The sequence below is a fragment of the Rhipicephalus microplus genome, chromosome 6, assembly GCF_043290135.1.
Source record: "Rhipicephalus microplus isolate Deutch F79 chromosome 6, USDA_Rmic, whole genome shotgun sequence".
NCBI lineage: Eukaryota > Metazoa > Arthropoda > Arachnida > Ixodida > Ixodidae > Rhipicephalus > Rhipicephalus microplus.
This window is the reverse complement of record NC_134705.1, coordinates 12,307,908-12,332,319: the sequence shown is the minus strand read 5'-3', so window position 1 is coordinate 12,332,319 and position 24,412 is coordinate 12,307,908. Positions and strand designations below refer to the sequence as shown.

Sequence of the window (24,412 nt, the reverse complement as noted above, 5' to 3'; positions counted from 1 at the left end):
TCATTTTCCCGTAAGCTCCTTGAGCATATATTACATAAGAATATTTCTGAATTCTAAGATGACCAGAATATTGTATCAGATTGGCAGCATGATTCAAGAAAGGTTTTTCTACCTCTACTCAGTTGTTAACTACAGTGCATCATTTCACACTAGCTATAAATTCTGGAAACACAAGCAGATGCAATTTTCATGCATTTCGCAAAAGATTTCGACACGGTTTCTCACAAAGAGTTGCTATTCAAAGTGAATTTATTTCTTGAAAATACTCAGCTCTTCAATTTATTTCCTCTTATCTTTCAAATCTGAAACAATACGTCTTTTTCAATTATCATTGTTTTCGTACAGTGCTGGTTGATTCAGGTGTCTCGCAAAGCTCAGTGCGCGGGCCACTCCTATTTTCGTTATTTATCAACGATATTTCTCATGGTATACCGGTAAATGTCAAGTTATATGCTGATGACTGCACCCTGAACATATAGATAGAAAACCACAGAGACCACATTCATTTGAACGATGCATTTCATAAGGTCATTCGATGGTGGGATAAATGGCAGGACTCAGTTAGTTGAAAAAACCATTGTCATGAAAATTTCTCACAAACGTAACCCTCTTCATTTCACACAATGAGTAAATATTATTTTCTTCGAGGAAGTAGAACACTACAAGTACCTTGGTCTTTGGATTTCACGTGACCTAAACTGGGTGAAATATATAACACTTTAATAAGCACATGCAGTTACAAACTCTTTTATCTTAAACGACCTCTGAAGCTTTCTACTCCCACCGTTTGCCTTACTGCATTCAAGGCAATCGTTCAACCTACTGTATAATATGCATCGATACTTTGGTACCCTCACACTAAAACAAATATCAACAAAATGAAAAAAAAAGTAATAAGAGAGCCGTTAGACTTATTTATAACAGTTCCGGCCGTACTTCAATAACATGTTTATCAGCGAAAGCCAGCCTCTCAACTGCAACACAAAAAAACACTGTAATGAGATTGAAATTTTGTTTCAGTTAGTTAACGATCCCTTTATTCTAGACATAATGCGCATACTTCATTTTTCTACTAGATATGTCACGAAACAGAGGCATGCGTTCTCATTGACTCCATTCACCACTCGTTATAACACATTCTAAAATTCGTTTGTCCCCAAAGACAATTACCGAATAAAACCATCTTAATAACGATGTTGTTTCGCAGTAATCTTTGAATCATTTAACTACGCAGCTCCAGCAATAACAGTGTGTAATCTTTTACATGTAGTAGTGATGTTTATTTGAATCATTGCAGTGTTTATTCTACTTTGGTGTTATTCTTAAATAAAAAGCCTATTTAATTTTATTGAATGCCCTTGTGCCTGTTTATTGTAAATTGTTGGGTTTTTGTCTTTGTTTCCTCTTGCAAAAGCCTATACGTGATGTCCGTTTTATTTTTATTGTGTTCCCATTCTGCGAACTTAACAAATGCATACCCACTTTGCTAAAACCCTCTGAGAGTTGCAGTATAGATAAACACTATAAAAATAAATCACACTTCGTGCAGCCGTAAATGCCCATCGGCACTTGGTTACAGCCCAGACAAACGCTTCTAGTGAGCCTCGGTGAATTCGAATGGGTTTTCATTGGCAATCCGTCTGGGTAACCATTATGGATGTGCCTTCATCGGTCATTCACCGGACAACCATTGGGACTACCTGCATGCTCGAGAATCCAGAAGTGGACTGCGCCATGGAAGTGTGAAGGACGTGTCGATGTATAACGAAGTTGTGCCTCGGTCCATCACCAGGAACTGCTACCCTCAATCGTCGTACCAGAGATCCACCACCCCAACAAGCAAATGTCGCCACACCTTTCGTACAGCATTGGCAAGATATCACGAGGTTGTGATACACGCAGCACTTGAGAGGAAGCACGCAGGAGTCAGGGCGGTGTCAGGCGAACTGTTTATTGGGCGAACTTGTGCCCAGCAAAACAGGGCCAAACACAACTCATAGCAACAGCGGCGTGAACAGTCGTCGGCCGACGGAAAAAAAAAGACCCCCAGTGGCGCACGTGTCAGTCTTTTATACACGCGTCATAACGCGTTCCAGAGTGGCATACAAGATAAACGCGGCCTGCGTTGCGCTTAACAGAAAGTGATAGCGGCTTTCTTCGTAAACCAAAAGAACCGCACGTGTCAATATTATGAAGAGCCCTCTCATGACGTTCTTAGGGCTATGTCCCGAATGAAAATTTAGATAATAATCAAACGAAATCCTGGGCATGTCTTCCACTTTCACTTAGCGCGAGAATTCTGAAATTTGTTGTACCAGATCTTGAAACAAGCTGCACTTTCGATATTTCACAATGATTGAGAATCGTGTTGTTTGGGGCGTTATTTTTATCTTTTATTGATATTATATATTATAACCTTTTTGCTCGCCTTGTATGAGTCGCGGTATTTTCGATCCGCTGTTAAAAAGCACTAAACAACAAGTACTCGTTTTATTTTCCGTGTTAGTGCTTAATCAGACTATCAACTGATGCTCCTCGTTTTATTTCTGCCCCACAGTTGCTTTGCGCCGGCATCATTGGCACCATCACGGTCTACAGCAACACGAACTACAAAAGCCAGAACAACCGCAAGCCCATCTTTGTACTCAAGGTAAGCTAAAATGCGTGTGAGCACAAGAATACACGTCTTTACAACTGTTCAAATATTATCTAAAGCTTTAGAATATTCGCAGTGGAAGACTGACGTATTTTTCTTCATACAACCCAATCGGTAATGGGTTCTAACAGCAGTTTCATCACCACGGTATAAAGAACGATAGTAAAGCGAACAAATATATCGGAAGAAAAAATACAGAAAGAAGAAGACACAATGTCCTAGAGAGAAAGAATTTAAACCAAATAAGTTGACAGAAAAAAAGATTAAAAGATGAGAGGCCAATCACAGTAAGCCGGAGAAAGAAATAGGAAATGCATAAAACAGGCAAAAGTATATCAGGTGGGAGAACGACTACAAAAAGAAAAGCGTAGAAAGAAATAGGAAAAGAACAAAAAATAAAAGATGAACAGAGAAAGCAAGACATCCATATCGAAAGACTGAAAAACAAAGAGAGAAAGCATAACCAAGCATAGTACATATTAGCAAGTTTAGGTTGTTGTGTGGAGGAATGGAAAGCAACATACACAAAACACACATACTAAACATGGCTGATCCTTCTTTCTCAAGAATTGGTATAACAGGAAAGGGAAACGTGTCTTCATATAAGTATAGTGTTCATTGTGTATGAATATATGAGAGCTTGTACAAAGTCCGTAGGTGTTAGAAATTAATGCACACACGTTGACGCTTAGTGGCACATCGCCATCTTGACAACGAACACTCATAATCATCATCTATTCATTGTGATGGCTGAACGTTTTTACATATACCTGGGCGCAACGTATTATTAAACTGCTCAAGGAGGATATCAGTAAGCAGTAGTACTCAATATGCGCATCTGCAAAGCCACACCAGTTAAGCACATAAACTGCGCTGTGTGTGCTCCTGAGTGACAGGGTTAGTAAGAGCATATTCCCTGTTGTCTTGGTTAATCTTTGTATGTTCACAGAAAATCTGGTGAAACTTTAGTGAATTTGGTAGTGCCATTATTTATAATTGAATTTCTGAAAAAACAAATGAGTGGCCTGAGATTTTATTTATTTATTTTATTTAGAAAATACTGTGGTCACTGAAGACCAAACAGGTGGGAAACATTACCATAAACTATGTATGCAAACATTGGCAAAAATTGCAATAAACAAATTTGCAAGGACACAAAATGGGTGATTCAAGAAATGTAACAAAAACATAGCAACTTCTATAGGAATAAATAATGGCAAAAACGAAGTGATGCCTTAAAGCACGAAGAAAATAATATGCGCACACACACAGCCAAATTTATACATATGATAAACAGTTGAAGTATTACAAGTGCGGCTGCATTTCCGATGGAGGCGGAAATATTGTAGGCCCGTGTGCTCAGATTTGGGTGCACGTGAAAGAACTCCAGGTGGTCTAAATTTCCGGAGCCCTCCACTACGGCGTCTCTCATAATCATATAGTGGTTTTGGGACGTTCATCTCCACATATCAATCAATCAAGCATTACAAGTACTGAAGACTAAAATCTGAAGGAGTAATGTTGCACGAGAACAAGGCACAGACATTATAACAAGCACTAGAAATGTAGAGAAGGTGCTCCTATGGTTTGGATGCTCGGAGCCAAGCTTTCTCGAAGTCATCACATGAAACGATATCAGATGTTAAGCTATTCCATTCAAAAATTGTTCGGGGAAAGAAGGAGCTTTTAAAGATGTTAGTCTGAGTGGAGTATGGGAGCAGGTTATGCATATGACGATGCCTATATGCGCGAGGAGAAAATAATTGTATGTATTTGTGGACAGGAATATTCAGCTTACCATTACAAATGGAATGTAAAAATTTCAGGCGTGTGATTCTACTGGGTTCTTCAAGCACAGGGATGTCGTAGTTTTTGATTAATTTTTAGGGAGAATCAGCTGATTTAAACATAGAAAAAAAATAAAACGTACACCGCATTTTTGAACAATTTCAAGGTTTTTAATATCTTTTATGTAAAAAGGGTCCCGAACCACTGATGCGTATTCTACTTTAGGCAAAATATGCGCTTTACAAAGCTAATTGCTAACAGAGTAAAGAAAACATTACAATTCAATCAACCAAAAAAACAAGCAGGATTTCGAACAGGCTACTCAACAATCGACCCCATTCATACTATCAATCAGGTAATACAGAAATGCTCAGAATATAACCAACCACTATACACAGCCTTCATAGATTACGAGAAGGCGTTTGATTCAGTAGAAATATCAGCCGTCATGCAGAGACTGCGGAATCAGGGCGTCGATGAAGTATATATAAACATCCTGGAAGAAATCTACAGGGAATCAACTGCTACCATAGTGCTTCATAAAGAAAGCAACAGAATACCAATCAAGAAGGGTGTAAGGCAGGGGGACACAATCTCCCCAATGCTATTTACCGCGTGCTTACAGGAGGTTTTTAGAAGCCTAGAATGGGAACAGTTAGGGATAAGAGTTAATGGAGAGTACCTTAGTAACCTGCGCTTCTCCGATGACATTGCACTGCTGAGTAACTCAGGGGACGAATTGCAACTCATGATTACGGAGTTAGACAAGGAGAACAGAAAGGTGGATCTTAAAATGAATCTGCAGAAAACGAAAGTAATTACAACAACCTCGGAAAAGAGCAGCGCTTCGAGATAGGTAATAGTGCACTTCAAATTGGGCGCTGTAGGTACTCGAATAAATAAATAAAAAAACAAATAAATTGTAAAAGACTATGTATACTTAGGGCAGGTAGTAACCGCGGAGCCGGACCACGATATTGAACTAACTAGAAGGACAAGAAGGGGGTGGAGCACACTTGGCAAGCACTCTCAAGTTATGACAGGTAGATTGCCACTATCCCTCAAGAGGAAGGTATATAACAGCTGTATCTTGCCGGTACTTAGCTACAGAGCAGAAACCTGGAGACTTACAAAGAGGGTTCAGCTTAAATTGAGGACGACGCAGCGAGGAATGGAAAGAAAAATGTTAGGTGTAACCTTAAGAGACAAGAAGAGAGCAGAGTGGATTAGGGAACAAACGGGGGTTAAGAATATGGTCACGGGGTCGTGACGTGGCCGAAGACAGGAGACTTCGTGTTGGGATTTAACTGTTTATTTCGGCGAACCTGTGCCCGGTAAACAGAAAGTCTAATTACAGCAGCATTCTGCCACAGATAGCAGTCTCGGACTGATACAAAGAGAAGTTTATTAACTTCATACTCAAAAAAACTCTTTACATCATTTATTCATACAGTGCTCGTTTAGACACCCCTCTTGTGCACTATGGGGCATACAAACTCCATTATCCATAGAGGAAATTAGCGGCACATACACAGATCTATACATATATGTATATATACACATACATACACACACATATACATATATATATATATATACATACATATACACATACATGTACATACATATACATGTACACATACATACATACATACAAGTTTGTGCTAAACTACGCATACATTCGTAAAAAAACACAAATATATATTTACAACCACATATACATATATTTACAACAGATCGTGAACATGGGTAGGCATATTTACAATACTTCGGCTGGCGCTATACATACACTTGTAACACAATGTTTTTGGAAGAAGGGGTTAGTAGGGGATTAAGGGGGTACGGAGTTTCGCACCTCTGACGAAAAAAAACTTTGTGTGCCAGCGGCGAAGGAACTGGTCCTCCCCGCCAGCTTCCAGTTGCTTGGCTAAGTACTGCACTATTTTCTGCCTGATCATGGCTAGTGCTGGGTAGGCCGCTCTCACTGGGGTGTTCTTTACCTCTGCAAGGCACCGGCGTTTCCAAATCACAAAGAGTGTGATGGAAATCACCAGCCTTGCGAAGCAGCCCCTATTCCTTTCGAGGGCCGGGGGAGGGCGGATGCTGAAGCACCTCGCAACCAGGCGCCATACCGACTTGGCCGCCCCGCATTCTAACAACGCGTAGGAGATCGTTTCCTCAGCGCGGCAATTAGGACACTGGCTATTCGGCGTGATGCCGAAACGGTGCAGGCGATGTCTCGTGGGCAAAACTTGCCACTTGCGCTTCCACTCGAAGTCATGTACTTCGCGCGGTCGGTACTTATTGATTTTTTGTTTGCACAGTCCTAGGCTTTTGATGTGCTCCTTTTCTTCTTCGGACAACTGGTTTTCTGTTATCGCTTCGACAATTCGGGCGGGTGGGTCCTTGTCAATGTCGCAGTTCGGGGCTTCTTTTTCTATGATCTTTGTCGTAGTTGCCGCCATCCTGTAAAAGTGTGAGGGCGCTTCCGCGCGCGGGCCAGTGTGTTTGTGGTTTTCCAGATAGTGCGTGATGGTGCTTGTCCAGTAGTTGATTAGATTCTTCTCAACGTAACTCGCTGCGTAATAAAGCATGCGGGTAATCTTGAGGGCCAGTATCTGGCTGGTCATTTGTACGTGTGGGAGACCGAGGCCACCTTTGTCCTCGGGTAGTTGAAGGAGGTGTCGCTTGACTGGTGCTGGTTTCCCTTCCCATAGCAAATCGGTGATCACGGCGTTCAGTTGGCTCGCGGTTTTCCTAGGGATCACCGCTACCCTACTGGCGTAGAACGCAAACGCGCAAACGGTGGTCCTTGCTGCCAGCGCTTTTTCACGTAACGTAAGGTTTAGGAGGCGAATGCGGGCAGCTGCCTGCTTTGCCCTCTCGAGGGCTCTCTGCCACGTGGCTGGTGCCACCCCTTCACTGGAGAAGTAGATTCCCAGTACTTTAACGATGGACACCACTTCGATGTTTCCTAGGGCTTCTCTAGGGAAAGTTCCAAATAGCATCGCCTTGCTCTTGTCCGTTTTTATCGCCGCTCCGGATGCTTGCTCGTATCTTGTGAACGTCGCACTGAAGGCTTGGAGGCTGCTTTCATCCCGAACAAACAGGGAAATGTCGTCCGCGTATGCCAGCACTTTCACCTGCTCCTGGCCCGTAAGTGGGAAGCCCCGAATGCCTTCATGCGCAATAACACTTGTGATCAGCGGCTCGCACGACATGACAAAAAAGGTCGGGCCCAATGGGCATCCTTGCCTTATGCCTCTGCTATACTTGAATGCCGGCGTTGCGACTCCGTTTATCAGAACGGTGCAGGTTAGGTCCTCGTACAAAGTTTTTGCCAGTTTTATAAAACTTGCCGGTAAGCCAAACTCCTGCATCACGTCGAAGAGGTAATGGTGTCGTACCCTGTCAAAAGCTTTAGCTTGGTCTAGGGAAATGAAAACACCATTGAAACCTCTTGTCGTCGCGTATTCGAAAGAGTCGCGGATCACTGTGAGGTTCGCAAAAAGCGACCTTCCTGGAATCGCGCACGTTTGGTACGGGCTAATGATGTCCGGTAACAGGAGCTTGAGCCTGTTGTTCAGTATAGTGGCTACCAGCTTGTAATCGGTGTTCAAAAGCGTGATTGGACGCCAGGCCGTGGGCTCGTTTGGTTGTGCACCCTCTTTGTGCAGTAGGACAATTTTACCCACTCCGAAGGAGTCGGGTTTCTTAAAGGACCTGAAGATCGCATTTACCATCGCGAGCAAGGGTTCTTCGAGAACTTCGAGAAAAGTCACATAGAAGGCTGCAGTCAGGCCATCAGCGCCTGGGGCAGAATTGGGGGTCATGCTTCTTATGGCTTCGCGAAGTTCTGCAGGGGAGACTTCAGCACTAAGGGTTGCTGGCTTCTCCTCCTCCTTAATTCGCTGCAGATGTTTGCAAAGTTCTTTGACATGGTCGGGTCCCCGATTGGTGTCTATTGGTTCGGTGTCTTGGAACTGTATGCTGAAGTACTCTCTGAAGATGTTCTCGATTTCTGCTGGGTCGTCGGTTACAGAACCGTCTAAGCGCTTTGCCTCTGTAATTCGCAAACAGCCATTTCCGCGTACTTCCCTCACATCAACTTCGGTCGCCGTGCCCAACAGTCCGTGCTCACTTTTAGGTCGCCTCATGGTATCTCTGAGGAGTTGATTGTATTGCTCCTCGAGCGAGGTCAGGTACTCTGTTGTACATGAGGTCAACGTGTCGGCTGCCTTGACGATCTGCATTCGGCGAAGAAGTTCTTTCATCTTTTGTGTATGACGTCTTTTTCTAGCTTTGCCTTCTTTTTGTAACAGGGCCTTCCATTCTTCCTTAAGTTTATCCCACAGAGGGGGGGTAATATGTCCGGCATTTTCTACTGATACGCTGATGGCAGCTTTCAAGTTTCCTACGCAAGTCTCATCTCTCAGCAGCTCAGTGCCTATTCTCCAGCTATTGTTATCAGAGTGCGGGCCGGGGGATCCCTTTACCATCGTGACAAGCGGGGCATGATCCGTCTTCTCTTTCAGGTTGGCCGGGCGCGCGAGTACTTCGCATCCTTCAACCAAAGGGAGGAGGAGGTCCGGAAAGTACATCCGGTCTATTCTACTTCCCGCTGATCTAGAGGTACGGGTTGCTACGAAGCGGTCTTTATAGAGGTGTACCCATATGTCCGAGAGGTTTAGGTGCCGAAGGGTTTTCACCAACTCTTTTGCATTGTAGGTTGATCTTCCTTGGCTTGGTCCCCTCACGTCCCGGTTAAAATCTACCACGCAATTAAAATCACCGACCAGTACGTGGGGAATGGGCTCTAGGAGGAGTTCGTGCATCTCTTGAAAGAACTTATTCGTATGTTTTCTTGTCACGGGGGCATAGACGTTCACAATGCGAATCTTTTTGCCTTCGATGAAAATGTCAATCATTATGTACCGACCATTCGCCCCGAAAATACAATGGGATTTTGATCGAAATCTGCCTGATACAAATATTACTCCGACCCCGCATGCTCTCGTGGTCGCCAGAGAGAAAAAGGCGTCGGTCTGATGATCTCTGCGGAACTTAACCACATCCAGTGGCGTTCGGAAATTCGCCTCTTGAATAAAGAGGAGGTCTATGTTCTGGTTCCTAGCGAAACCTAGGATGGCTGCTTGTTTCGCCCTATCTCTAAACCCTCGGATATTCCACGTAGCCAATTTCAAAAAGGCCATCAAAAACCTTAAAAAGAAGAAAACAAAACGCGGGAAGTATCGAGGCTGGCAAGCAGCGTGGCCGTCATCCGCCGATTGGGCACGATGCCAAGCGCTGGAGGGGAGCAGGAAAGAGGGGTGAGCGAATGCACCGAGCAAGATAACCGACAGCCGCGTGCTGACAGAAAGGAGCGAGGAGGGCGCTGCACAAGAAGGAGAAGGGAAGGCAAGTGGGACATAGTGCGGCCAGAGCGAACGAGAGGAAGGAAAAGGGGCCGTGAAGCCGACAGGGCAGGCTCGCCGCTTCAGTGACTTGCGTCTCGGGGCTTGGGGGGTGGTTCCCCTTTGCCTACACCGTCTTTTTCGAGCTTCTGAGCCTTCGCGTGTGGTGGAGCGTCGCTATCACTGCTTTGGCCTGCTGGCCCGGGTCTACGCTGCCGGGCCTCCTTGCTGGCTGCCCTCTCACCCAGATACCGCTTATCGTCATCAGGGCGTATTCGTGAGCGCGAGCGAGCTCTCTGCTCTAGCCCAGTGGCCATCTGTCCAGTTTTCGCGTCCGATTTCCGGCTTGGGCGTGCCGAATGGGAGGCGGGGGAGGAAGTCGGTGCAGCATGGTCGCATTCGCTGTCGCCGGGTAGAAAGTAATACCCTTTACTTTTTATGGGGGCGTCGTCGCCGGCTGGGTCTTGGGTGTCGGCCTCCAAGGCCGGGCTGGTCACTGGGGCCCGGACGTTGACGGGTGTGTTTGATAAAGCAAGGAGGGCTTCTCCCTGCTCGTTGGACTCGGGAGTTGCTTCAGCCGTGGTCAGCGAATTCCCGCAGTCATCCCGGCTCGCCGAGGGTGGAGGCGGTTTAGGAGGGGACGATTGCGCCGAACCCGTCTCGATATCGCTAGACTCTGTTTCAGTCGACCTGGCGGTAGTCTCGTCAAAACTCCCGGGCCTCTCCCCCTCACTTGCGGACGGATCGCCCATGCCACTGCCTGAAGTCAGATCGGAGTCTAAGTCGCGGTCCCCGGAAGGGGATCCCCTCTCGGTTGTGTGGGATGCAGACCTGGACGTAAGGACCTGCATACGCGGCGAGTTAGTTGCTCGGGCAGAGGCGGGGCCGCTTGACTGAGAGTGCGACGAAGCGGATTCAGATAGCGATGGGAAGCCGCGGGCGGCCGAAGCGTATGAGCGCTTACGAAAGCACTCGCGTGTTCCGTGGTGACCCCAGCAACGTTTACAGTCTGCCGAGCAGCCCTCAGTATCGTGGCCGAAGGTGCCGCACCGCTTACAGTACGCCATGGTGCACGTAGTCGCCATATGCCCGACTTCACCACAACGCGCGCACACCCGGCGCATGCCTCTGTATTCGCACATGACTTTGTGCCCCGAAATAGTGATGAAGTTGGGGACTGGGCGGCACATCTCAATTTTAACCACACGTACCCCGTTTAACTTGGTCTGGCGAGTGGCTAGGGTGGCGAAGGAAATGCCCTTCACTTTACCAAACTGGGCTAAGGCGTTGCTAAGGGCCTCGTCTGATAGGAAAGCGGGGTAACGGTAAACGTTGACATATGTAACCGGTGGCCCGACTGCCTCTACTGGCACCCTCGCCCCGTTCACTTCAAATCCTTCCGCCACCATTAGCCTCGTCGCCTGGCCAGCATTGCGGGTGCATACAAGAAATTTTGCGCCCCCCATATGTTGCAGTACTAATACGCTGTCGTCACCAGCTGTCTCTTCAATTGCGTCAATTAACTCATCGACAGAGATATCGCCCTCGGGCGCGGAAAACATGAAACAATTCTCCCTCACCGGGAGTTCAAATGGCGTGGTCATTCTGGTGGGTGGAGCCCGCAAGCCGCCGGTTGGGCGTGGCTCGTGGGTGACTTGTAACGTGCAGTCGAGCTGCACTCTGGTAGGAAGCGGCTCAGCCGAGGCGAGTGCCGCGCAGGTCTTGGTGGTACCAGGTGGACCGCAGGGGGGCTCCGGGATGGCGGGCGTAAACCGGGGACCTTGCACCTCCTCCTGGCATGGGGTAGGCGGGCTCCAGGCAGCAAGGCCCGAGACCCAGGGGCGGCGGTCGGGCGTACAAGACGCCGGTGCCGCGTAGACTTCTTTTGCCGACTTGAAACCCTGGGGTCGACGTCCGCGTGACGTGACCCCGGGTCTCGCTTGAGTACTCGAGAAGAGACAGCTAGACCGGCGAACGCAGCGTCGGCCTTCGATCAACAACTGACAAGCGGCGAAGCGCGTCGGCATTTATACTCTTGCCGTCGAATGTTCTAGCGTTATCGCTGGAGGTGGCGTAAGTTCCAGAACAACCTGTACCGTTCGCACAGTGGGCGTGATCTTATCGAAATGATCTACTACAGTCCGGAACCTTCTCGAAAACTGCTGGCGCGGTTTGCGCTGAGAATCGTGTGGTGTTTTGGGACGATAACAAAAACTTGGGAAATGGAACGTGGCAATATCATAGCTGAAATCAAGAAGAAGAAATGGACATGGGCCGGGCATGTAGCGCGTAGATAGGATAACCGCTGGTCGTTAAGGGTAACTAACTGGATTCCCAGAGAAGGCAAGCGGGTTAGGGGGAGACAAAAGGTTAGGTGGGCAGATAAGACTAAGAAGTTTGCGGGTACACATTGGCAGCAGCAAGCACAGGACCGGGTTAACTGGCGGAACATGGGAGAGGCCTTTGTCCTGCAGTGGACGTAGTCAGGTTGATGATGATGATGATGATAATAATAATGATAATTATGATGATGATGATGCGCTTTGCAGTTGGGCAACACTGGCGCGCTCGCTAGCCATGACGTCATGAGCCGTTCACTAGGCGAGTTATGGCACGCTCTGTGCTTCGGAGGACGGCTGTGCCCCGTGGTCATCTGCGCTTCCAATCAAGCTTCTATATGCGAAGCAGCTCGTGAGTCAGCACAAACCTCTCATCACAGGTGTTGGAGTGGTGCCAAGTAGGTCATGTCCCAGCTGCCCGTTGACGTCGCCGTCTCCCTGCCCGCAAATGCTGCCGGCTCTTCCGCTAGCTCACGACGCACTTACCTCTCGCTTCACCCTCTCCACCGCCCGCAACGGTCGACTGCACGTCGAGTGGAAACAGTAGACAAATTTTGTGGAGCGTCCACAGCAACCATACAGACGCAGACTGCCATTGAAAATGACCAGCAAGCTGCATCCGTACGGCTGCTGCGGATGCGCGACTAAGTTTTTCTACTCATTCGGCTTGTTTATCTCTTATAAAATACTTTCCAAAGCCAAACCGCCTCCCGTGTTCGTGTGCTTCAAACAAGCGTTCACTTAAAAGAACGCTGCGTCTCTTATAATGATATGGTGGTTTTGGGACATTAAACTCTACCTATCAATCAATCGAGTGAATGGTACCCCTACTTTCGCTTCCGACTGCACTTTGAGAAAACGTGTCGACGCCCGCTTGAACCAGGGAATGCCGTTAGCATCACTTCTGCTTCGTATCCCATCACGGTTCCCTTTAGGGAGAGTATCTGAAATATTTTTCTGCGTTCAACTTGCAATTGAAAGTAAATGCCTCGCAGTAGTGGAAAGAATGCCCCCGGCACCGCCGCGTTGGTCTAGTGGCTAAGGTACTCGGCTCCTGAACCGCAGGCCGCGGGATCGAATCGCGGCTGCGGCGGCTGCATTTCCAATGGAGGCGGTAACGACGTAGACCCGTGTGCTCAGATTTGGGTGCAAGAGAAAGAACCACAGCTGGTCGAAATTTTCTAAGCCCTTCACTATGGCGTCTCTCATAATCATATGGCGGTTTTGGGACGTTAAACTCCACATATAAATCAAACAATTCCACCACGTCCCCCATGTAGCACTGGTACTTGCTGCAAACAAAGTTTATCAATCTGTCGGAGGTCAAAAGTGTCTTATGACTGTGCATAAATACTTACTTATGACGGATAAATACTTACTGAAACTTTGAAACTCTTCGCAGGTAGTGACATGTTAAAGCATCACAATTGCTATCTTTTTACTGGAACCGAGTGTGATTGAGAGAGCTCAAGCAAAGATCCGGCCAAAATGTACAATGTGAGTCACCGTAGCACCGCACTGACATGCCGTTTAGTTAGGATATTGTTTACATATGCCGCACGCAACAACCGATGAAAAACCAACGCTCCCAGTGTGCAGAATCATCACGACTTCTTATTTATCGTGTTTAGCACCAAATGTCTCGCATGTGCGTATGCTAACAAACAAAAATGTGCACGCTTTACCAATTCGACTGCACAAAGTAACACTTCCTCGCAAATGCATCGTCGACACCATATCACAAGATCTCTTGTCAGCCCGGAACACTTGAAATAAAGCTACATTGCCTGAAGCAAAGCTACGTTTGCCACAACGCCGAGGTCGTTGGCATTTCTGTTCGCCCCGTCTTCGACGCTTTGTTCGTCGCTTGCAAGCTGGTGGCAATGGCGTCGAAGTCAAAAAGTCAAAAAGCGCAGCGTGCACGACGTCATCGGCGCTTGTGCTGCTCGATGAAGAACATGCTGCCTCAATCGTAAGGCGACTATGCCGATGACATGGCGATGTCACCGATGACTCCCGGCTCAACACTTGGAGACGCGCTGATTTCGCGGGAAGCAACACTCGCAACACAGTGAACACAATGACCACGTTCGGTAAGTGCAATTTCATAGCAGATGACAGCACTGCTTCTTATGGCTTGTGACGTCACGCACGCCAAGGAAAAATGGCGATGGCCAGTAGTGTGCGGAGCTTACAGCCGATGACTTCTACGGCTAATTTTGAACTGAAGTAATCTTTAACAACCCACTGTTCACACGTGATCAAGCATAATGAGCCTTCTACCTTTGTTTTTCGCCGAAAACCGTCAGTTGTTGAGTGGCCATGTCATGACCCTTTTAAGAAAAAAGAGGTCGTGGCTCAAGCATACACTACCACACAGCGTATCGGCAACGCGGGAGGATGAGGTTCGCAGCTTGAGCCACGAGTGCGCGCAGAAGTTCCACCTTCTGCTGGTCTCTCCTCGCTCCACCAAGGCACGACATTCGCCCGCCAACTTCATTGGCCTGCTGGAGTGCTTACTGCAGCACTTTTATCTGTCGGTGCAATCCCAACCAAAGAAACAGGCGGCAAAACACCGCTGATGCATGCGGCAAGACTCCGACAACGAGCTGTCACACGCTATTACGAAACGAAAGGCGAAAAAAAAAAACATTATGGCGTTGGTTAGATGCTAGTGCGGTCAGGGTTTTTCACTCCTATCGAGAAGCTTTAAGCATGGTCTCCAAGATTGTACGCCTCTGCAATATCTTGGACATTCTTTAACTGTGGGGTTACTACAAAACAAGTGAGATAATATAAGACCAGCGCAATAAGACGGTAAGTTGGGCTAGTTGGTCGGGATTTATTGTGAACCTATTAACAGTACAACACCAAAAACACAGGGCAGGAAAGGAGCAAAAGAGAAAGAAAAGACGGCACTGACTCACAACTGTTCATTGACTCACAAGAACAGTTGTGCGTCAGTGCCATCTTCTCCTTCTTTTTTACTTCTTTCCTGTCCCGTGTTTCTGGTGTTGCACTGTTAACAAGTTCACGATGAAGACCAGTACTTCAGTAATAGCATCAAAGTCCCATCTGTTCTACAAATCGCGAGGGGGTTGTTTACACGCAGGCATTTCATAAACGTTTATTTGCATGACAACAGAACTTTGATCACTAATTCCAGGCCAGACTTTTGTGTGAACAATAACTTTTAAGTGCGAATGCACTTTATAAGCGACCCTGAATCTGCCGTTCGCAGTGCGCCTCCTACTCTCCGCTAGCAACGGCGCGAGGAGGGGAGAGGAGTGTCTGTTGCAACGGTGCAGCGACGTCACACACCACGTGATTGAGCGCGCTTCGCCCTCCGCTCCGTGGCAGCGCGCGTTGCGCGCAGCCACGACTTGCTCGAGATCGGTAAGTCGTCACGGGTATGGATCCATCGCAGGCATCAACCTCGACTGCGATACCTCCAACAACGAGTACAACGCAATAGAATGCGAGCATCGCACGCGTCGCTGAAGATGTCGCACCGGTTGAAAACAAGGCAGCGCGCCGAACGGCCCATGATGCCGAGCGCAAGCGCACGAAGTGGGCCGCAGACATAAATAGCAATATAGTGCAAATTTACTCTCGCATATACGCGTAAACTCACCAAGATTTCCCGAGAGGGTCTAATGGTCCCTGGGAATTGCAATGTGATCACACGGGGGAGTTTACGTTAACTCACTGGCGAATGCCAACGGAATTTAACTTTACTCCCCCTCATAGCATCACCCCGTGCATTCGCACTTAACCGGCCCCGCCGCGGTGGTCTAGTGGCTAAGGTACTCGGCTGCTGACCCGCAGGTCGCGGGTTTGAATCCCGGCTGCGGCGGCTGCATTTCCGATGGAGGCGGAAATGTTGTAGGCCCGTGTGCTCAGATTTGGGTGCACGTTAAAGAACCCCAGGTGGTCTAAATTTCCGGAGCCCTCCACTATGGCGTCTCTCATAATCATATAGTGGTTTTGGGACGTTAAACCCCACATATCAATCAATCAATTCGCACTTAACCATGTTCACCCTCGGGGCGATGCCTGGGAGATATTTCGCCATTGCTTAGTAGACAATCTAGTCATGCGTTAAACCTTCTTCGTTCGTTCACATACTGCTGTAGTCTATAGACGCGCATCAGTTCTGAAAGGTAGAAAAATTCCGAATTTTTTTTTTTGTGGTTATACAGTTGGAATCCCATTTTATATTGGCAAGATCGAAATGCTCTCCCAGTATCACGTGTTCAGATATATGCGATAGCTTGTAGGAAAGCTCAAGTAATGCTTCACTGTAGTGGTCCAGTGGGTGGTAAAACGATTCAAACATGATGCTGTTACCCTGCGTAAATTAGACGCGGCACCATGCCTATTCAGTTTCATTATGAAAAACAACTCCTTCACTATAAAGGTTACTTGAAATAAAAAGAAACACACCATTACCATGCCAAACCTGGCGGAAATAGTTCCAAATCTGATAGTGTGTCGTCAAGCCGCGACTCGGTACTCATAACGATTTGTGCTTTTACCGTTTCCGGTAAGATTGTTAATTCATCAATTTCATTTTTTAAGCTTCGGAAATTGATCACGAACAATACTGGTGTAAAGCTTTTTAGTGGAATTTTTTATTTTTTTTCTTAAGCATGAGCGATCACGTCATTCCTGTCCAGATATCTGAGCATGCGCCTGAAGAGGAACTGGCTGGTGCATGCCAATAGGGAGCTTTAGAATACCGTTTGCAAGCGCTGCGGGCATTGTGGGCGAAGCGGGTGCCATAAGAGTTTTAAGCGTTTCCTTTGCTGCGAACCGCCACGCACGATCTTAGTGACACCGTAGCCTCGAAACCAGCGCTTGCGGGCCACACGCGGGCCCCCATCACCGCACGCACTTTCGGATTTTCTGCGTGGGGTCCGCGAACGCCGACTCGCGTTATGACGCATGCGCAGCAGCAGCGACCGCACCGCAAGGGCTCGCGGTGCGCTATTTTAAAACTCTCTAAGATTCCAGGCAAATGCGTGTTCATTGATTACTAGCTTATTGTTACTTAAGTGTAGTGATTTTTTGTCCAGCTGTTTTTCTTTAGTGAACTTCCGAAATTGCCGCAGTTTTTTTATCTGCCTCACTGAAGCCTTCTGATACGCTGTATGACGTCTCCTTGAATCTGAATGCGTTTCGCAGAACAGAGACAGGATTCACAAAACTCACTAACGAAAACATTTTTGCGCAAGAAAAATTTTCTTGCGTAAGACTATTTACGAAACAAAAAAAAAACGTCGTAAGAGGCTATCGTTGTCACATCGGCCGCTGCAATAAAGTGCGCTGTGACTGCCCGGGAACATGTCAGCCATGGTGATGCAGTTGCTGTATTTGCTGACGTCAACGAAAAGTGCTCGTATGTGGATTCACGAAGCAAAATTTGCGCAAAAACAGCGTGGCTAAGAGAAAATCCTAAGAGTGGGCCGGACCACTCTTAAAAAGAATGCGGCTGATTAGAACCTGCCGCTACGGTGGTATAAATCGGTGCCTTGGCTGGTTTTGAGGTAATTCACGCCCATGAGGGGCTGCCTGACGACTGCTGGTGTGTTTTTATTTCTTTCAGCGCTTTGACTTTCGTGTGTTGTTTCCCTTGTACGCAGTGGATGGTATTGACAACCACCGTCGTTCAATAAGTTGGAAGTCGAAGAAATTGAAGAATACTATTGGGCATCAATGGCGTAAACTTATCTATGCAAAGATTTGTGGTTGGATGAAAACCAATGTGCTACGTGATTCGGTCGGTGCATTCGAAGGCGGCACGGCATAGGATCAACCTTATTTGTTATGTTGTTGTGTTGCACCCCATATCATCCAATTCGAACTACGGCTCGATATCCTTGCCTCAGTGGTGGAAATTACCACCAAAGAGGTTAATGGGAGCACGTTCCTTGCACGATATTGGAAATAAAAATTTGAGGAACTTTTTAGTGAGTGGTTCATAAAGCTTGTGCTCTAGTGTACTTCGATTGGCACTAACTGTCTAATGGGTGTGATCTCCGAAATACAGCTGACGATACACTTTGGAACGATCTGGAACGGCGCGTACTGTATGAACCGAAGTGAGTTAGAGGTGTGCGTGATTACGCATGGAACTACAAACAAATCAAGCATTTTCACCTTCTCTGACCAGAAATCAATATTGACCTTGATTGACCTTGGCAATATGGCAAATCAATATTGACCTTGGCAAGCAGTCGGGATTAAATGACCCTAGTAACTTTAAATGACACCGGATATATGCAAACCTTCAAGATTCTGGGGCATACCTTGATTGATTGATTGATATGTGGGGTTTAACGTCTCAAAACCACCATTTGATTATGAGAGACGCCGTAGTGGAGGGCTTTGGAAATTTCGACCACCTGGGGTTCTTCAACGTGCACCCCAATCTGAGCACACGGGCTTCCAACATTTCCGCCTCCATCGGAAATGCAGCCGCCGCATCCGGGATACGAACCCGCGACCTGCGGCTCAGCAGCCGAGTACTTTAGCCACTAGACCACCACGGCGGAGCAGCATACCTTGGCTGAATTCATCCCTGCGACAATTACCAGCTGGTTAACTTGGCGCTCGAACATCATTAAAAGGTAGAGCAAGCCACTGGCATGTATTTTATGTGGCGTAGCGACCACTTGACCTTAGAATAATTGCGTTGCGAAGACGAATCCTCCGTCGCATGCTCCCATCGAAGCAGACGACAAACGCGAGCAGACAATGGCTTGGCCGGCAGGCACAGCTTGTGATTGGTTGTGAAGAAATACCCTCAACATCAGCTTCCTCCATGGCATTGCCAAAACACTTCTTTCATCTGACACGCCTGTAGTGTTCGTCATATCATCCCCCTCGCACAAAAGAGCAAATTCAGTCACGCTATAAAAAATGCGCTAGTACTTTCTAAGAGCAATTTTACAGCTTTTCCTTACTCCATGTCATCTTAGTTTTGCGCAGTTGTCAAAAACAACATGGCGTCGTAAAGAGCATATCGGTCGGTGCGAATTTCAGCAAACGCTTCTCGCAAGAGTTACTTCAGCGTTCGACCGGATGCATTGTGATTACGGCAGCTCTTTCGGTGCGTGTAAGCAGTGCGGAAAGCTGCGGCAGTGCAATGGTGTACGGTAAAGTGCAGCGAAGCCTGTGCGTCGGTGTGGTAATCAAGCGGGGATCGGCGTCGGTGTATCGACGGCAACTAGCACTCGAGAAGCCTGCAATGTGTGTTTGTGTGCCGGTAACAGTTCGTTTGCTTGACTTTCCAGTGTCTCTGTTGGGTGCTGTGCGACATTCCGAATTGACAGCGTTTTGGCACGTTACTTGTGTGACCCCAAGTCCGTGCGGAAACGTATGAACTACGCGCTATGATCAATTGTTGCTTTCCCACTGGTTTGCTCATACGCTTCTATTTTCTTGTGAACAATCTAGTGTTCGGGAGTGAAACAATGTCCGTTGTGAACAGTGGTGCTGTGTTGATGTTTCCGAGACTTGTGAAGAAGCTGTGCTCGTGTGACCGAAAATTGAGAGTCAGCGTTGATAACTGTTTTTCCCTGCGAAGTTGCGGTGATGGAGCTTGGCGCTTTTGTTTGTTAACTCGTCACTTCTCCTTTTTGTGATAACCATAGTCCCAGCGCTGTGATGTGATGAACCGAAGATGCGAGATGCTACATTCTGTTGTGGATTATGTTAATTTGGCAGTGCGCCTAGACTCTTCTTCGGTAAGAACTTGAGAGTTCTCTGTGGCAGCGAGAGCCCATGAACGTCAAACTTCCTTCCGACCCCAGAAAGAGCAACGAATTCACCGGTACCTTGCTTTGGATGAAGTTGTAGGCCAGTACCGGCTAACTACAAGTCTCCGAGTTTGTCTGCCCATCGTTTTGCACGGCACTAAAGCCTTGAGAACAGCCGATCATGGCCAGTTCTTACACTATATCAATGAACGTGCACGCCTGGCCAGCCATTCTTTGCTGTCATTGGCAGCTTCCAGTCTGCAGATGTCCTTTGCCTGTTGGCTGTAGAGCACACTTGGTTCCTCATGACACCAACGGCTACTAAATGTTACCATCGGTAAGTTGACCTTGCAGAAAAAAATTTGTTGCTATTAATGCAGTACTATAACGTGTGCAAGTTTTTAAGCCCATCAGATGTAATGTTTCTCTATTTTAGGTTCAAGCATGAAAATTTTACTACTTCTGTTATATACATACATATATTATGGAGAGGTGGGAAAATACATCAGAAGTTTTTTTGTGATTTGATATAAGTGAGCTCTCGTTTGATTATCAGGATGAACGTGTAGATTTACCAAGTTTGATAGTTGGAAAGTCAGTGTGAATTTATTTTCCTGGAGCCAGGTTGCACTTGAGAAATTTGTTATCTTGAAAAATTAGATTACTAGACAATTACCGCTGTGGTAGCACTATACTTCACTAGGACATATATATTGCGGTACGTAAATTTTACACGAGGTTTCAGTTTGTTTCAAAGTGATAATAGCAGATTTGGTCCCTTTGACGAAGCTATCGCTTCGTCAAAGGGACCAAATCTGCTATTATCACTTCGAAACAAACTTATTTGACGAAGCTACTTATTTGACAATACTTGTTTGACGAAGCTCTTCGTCAAATAAGTATCAGAGGAGAGTGCTTTTAATGATTGTTTTAATATATTTCGTTTTTGGCTTTTCACAGATCGCAGAGATGAGTTTAAGGTCCTGTAACGCACTGGTTGCACACACCGGTACATCAAGCCTCATCATGACTTGGAGCACCTGTACAAAATTAGGAAGGACATGCGCCCCATAACTCTGCAAGTCTATGTCACTGCTGGGACTGTTATCATTCGGCGGACCTAGATGTGGCCTGGAAGCATGCATGGCAGCCTCATCTGGAAGGACTGCAATCTGCTTAGGAGCTTCGAGGGCACAAAACTGCCTAACGCCTGACTGCAAGGTTAGTTTTTCTTTGATACATGCGATTAAGTGAACACCATTTACTGTGCACAAGTTGAAAACCCAAGCATGGTTGCTTGCAGTGGATACCTGTATTATTCTTGTACATAATGCTTATTAAACATTAATAGAATTAAATTGCGAGATAAATGAGAATGTTGAAAGTTGAACGCCTGCAGCTTATTAATGAAACTCCAATCATCTGAGGCTCAAAAGCTCGTGCTTTTGAACGAGCACAAATACTTTGATTCCTTTTGAGATTGTGGCTCACTCTGTGGATCGAGTGCTCTGGAAGGAAATAGCAAATGGGTGAAAATTGCCTGGCTGTTCAAAACTTGCGAGGAGAAAGACCCATTGAACAAGCCTCAGATGACATAGGGTCAGTAACTGTCTCTTTTACTTGATGTAGCTTTTTCTCTCTCAGTGCTGTGGCATGTTGTGTTTCAGCCGAACGTGTTCACTACGATTGCATAGTGATATATTTTTTTTTACAAATTGTACCTGACCTTATTATGTATTGTTGATCTCTAAACGTGACCTTAGTGTGTTTCAAAGCCATGGTCCCTCATCTCTCTGTCTGTAGCTAGCCTACTTCAGCAGCAGTGCGATGCAGCCAGCACACATGCAAATCAAGTCGTGGAGCGCTCCTTTGGTGTTCTGTGCAGGACACAGCATATCCATCGGGCAAGACACTGGTGTAAACAATAGTGGTGAGTGTTGGTGGCACCTGTAGGACCCCGTTGTATTTGTTGTTTATGATTACTTCACCCGATGAAGTGCATTTTTGGAAGGTTTTTTTTTTTCGTTTGTAATAATAGAAGTCAGCAACAAGCACATTCGTAATCCACAAGTGCATTCTGTCTTCTAGACTGCCCATTTGGTCCTATACGCGGTTTGATGAGTTGACTATGTTAGACAGCCTTAAAGTTATGAACATTAGCTGTTGTGTTGTAATGCAGTCTAACTTGTGTTTCTTTGTGAACTGATTTGTGGTCTGCTTCTCGTACCTAGTGTAAAGTCAAAGTAGACGAATCTTTATTTGCTTATTATGCCTGGCAGAAGTTTCATACCTTCATCTATAACATTGTAGTTTTGCTATTGTATCTTAATAAAATATATTTTCAGTCTTCACTGTTTGTGTGTGTGTTGAAGCTTGTCATCGGTTTCTGAAAACGCGACACCAGTAAATATGAGCCCATATTTAACAACTGTACACTTTTGCATGTAGCATGGCTGTAACAATAATTTGTATTTTATAAGTTCCAGCAGTAACAAGGGATCCGGTGTTCTACGGTCATGTACTGTGTATCAAGAACAGAGCACAGGATACCAACAAGTTCAAAGGGACTGCCAGTGACTGTTCCCCTGCTCAAAGTTTACGAAAGCAGAAAGAGCACATTGTCATGTCAAGAGCAGTTTGAATTGTATACGTAGTAACATTCTGTGCAGCTGCAGTTTAACTTCTTAGCAGTGCATTATTCAGCAAGACCTTTGCGCTTGAGCATTCTAAAGTAATTAAATTTTGCATTAAAATACCAAACCATGACACTAATTTAAACACGCTGTAGTGCTAGTAGGCAAATCAATTCGACTTTAAGTTTTTATTATGCATCTTAATCAAAATGCCTGCGTGTCTCTGCATTTCACTGCCATAAATCACAGCATCAATGTTTGGCGATAGTAACTGTGTTTGCATTCTTTATAGTACAAGAAGTAAGACCATGGATGCAATAATCTTGTGCTTCGAAGATATAATCGTTCAGTATATATTCATTTGTATAGCACCAATGATGTCATGTGTGTTTAAATTCTAGGAAGTGCTTCTATGTGTATTATTTTATTTGGAAAGAAGGGGATCATCACTAATCCTAATATATCTAACACTAAGTTTTATTACATGTGTATTGTTATCCCACTGCTTGTCCATCCTCGCAACACTCAACTTCTCTGCTTCTGCTGTGTAAGTGTAACTTTTTGATATAGTGTTTGCTCGCATAGGTTTCTTCATAGAACCTTTCGTGTAATTGTGCACCATGCAAATGAATCATCTATGCAGCATTCCTCTTATTGTAACCTATAGTATATATTTTATTTTTATGTAGGTATAGCATGCATTTACTAACATTTTTAAGTGTCTGTGCCACTGTTCTGCCATGCAAGGGTTCTGGTATGCTCTATTATTGAAGCTGGCAACTTAAAACCATTTTGAAACTGGTAGTAACAATGTGCTTATTGCCTCTTTTACTGTGCTCGGATAAGCTGTAAAATCTTCATGGAAATGTACTTACATTTTTCGAACTGTGCGAAAATAAATGTTGTTATGTTCTTTTATTTCCCTGTTTCATGCAAATGAAACATGATTACTTTATAGTGGAATAGCATAAGTTTTCATTTCCACACGTGTGCTGAGCAACATTGCAGTCGAGGCCAGCAGCAAAATATACATGCGGGGCACTGGAGCATCACCTCTCATACTTAGTGTGCAGTCGTTGCTCACAAGTGAATTGAATTTTTTTGAAACAGACTAACACACAGCTGTATGGGAACTGTGCTGATCTGCAAACTTTGAAGCCTTTTTGAGGAGTGTCAATATAAACTCTGTTTGCACTGAGGAGCATAGTAGCAAATAATTGTATCATTTATGTTTTGTGTAAATTTATTTGTGCTGTGCCAATTTTTCAGCCCAGGTGCCCTAACAAGGCTTGTTACTGTGTTGTGAATGAGACGAGCTACTCAAATAAACACAGTAATGTTGCATACATGTACTCAATTTCGGTGCATAGCCCTTTTCTTTACATTGACACTATCAGGCGCTTTCCTCCTGTGTTTCTTATAAAAACTGCTTGTAACTGGGGAGCAGCTGACACTACGCATCAAGGTTTTCCAAGATGGTTCGAGAAACGCCGAGTTCATACAAAACAGTGCTGGAGGATTTCTCTCGTGAGTTACTCTCTGTAAGGCTGATATATCCAAAATGGGTGTATCAGAATTGTTGTTTTATAGCCGTTCATTTTATTATATTGTTACGTCTACGAGGGGTTTATTCGAAGCAGACGTAACGGTCGACTCGACGGTATACCGCAGTGAACGGGCAGCAGCGAGCTTTTGCCACCAACTGAACGTCCTCCTCTTCTGCTACCACCATGTTCCCCGCTACACAGGTGCACATACCTAAATTACACATGTGGTAACATTTCCCTCCGCGCAGACGAGGCCCACTGGGCGAGTCAAA

The 24,412-nt window shown here is 45.9% G+C and overlaps 1 protein-coding gene and 1 long non-coding RNA gene across 6 annotated transcripts in view; both read left to right on the top strand.

Moving 5' to 3' along the window:
* LOC119168731 (sarcospan) overlaps positions 1-24,412 on the top strand; it is a 209,091-nt gene that overhangs the window by 58,257 nt on the left and 126,422 nt on the right. For all 5 annotated transcript variants that reach the window (XM_075865816.1, XM_075865815.1, XM_075865817.1 and 2 more), the window contains one exon: positions 2,558-2,650. In XM_075865816.1, coding sequence (XP_075721931.1) covers positions 2,558-2,650 — 93 coding nt within the window. The remainder of the gene's footprint in view (positions 1-2,557; positions 2,651-24,412) is intronic.
* Positions 19,304-23,950, top strand: LOC142765196 (uncharacterized). The gene is made up of 3 exons (XR_012884094.1): positions 19,304-20,297; positions 20,921-21,181; positions 21,764-23,950. It is a non-coding gene; the product is annotated as an uncharacterized LOC142765196 (long non-coding RNA).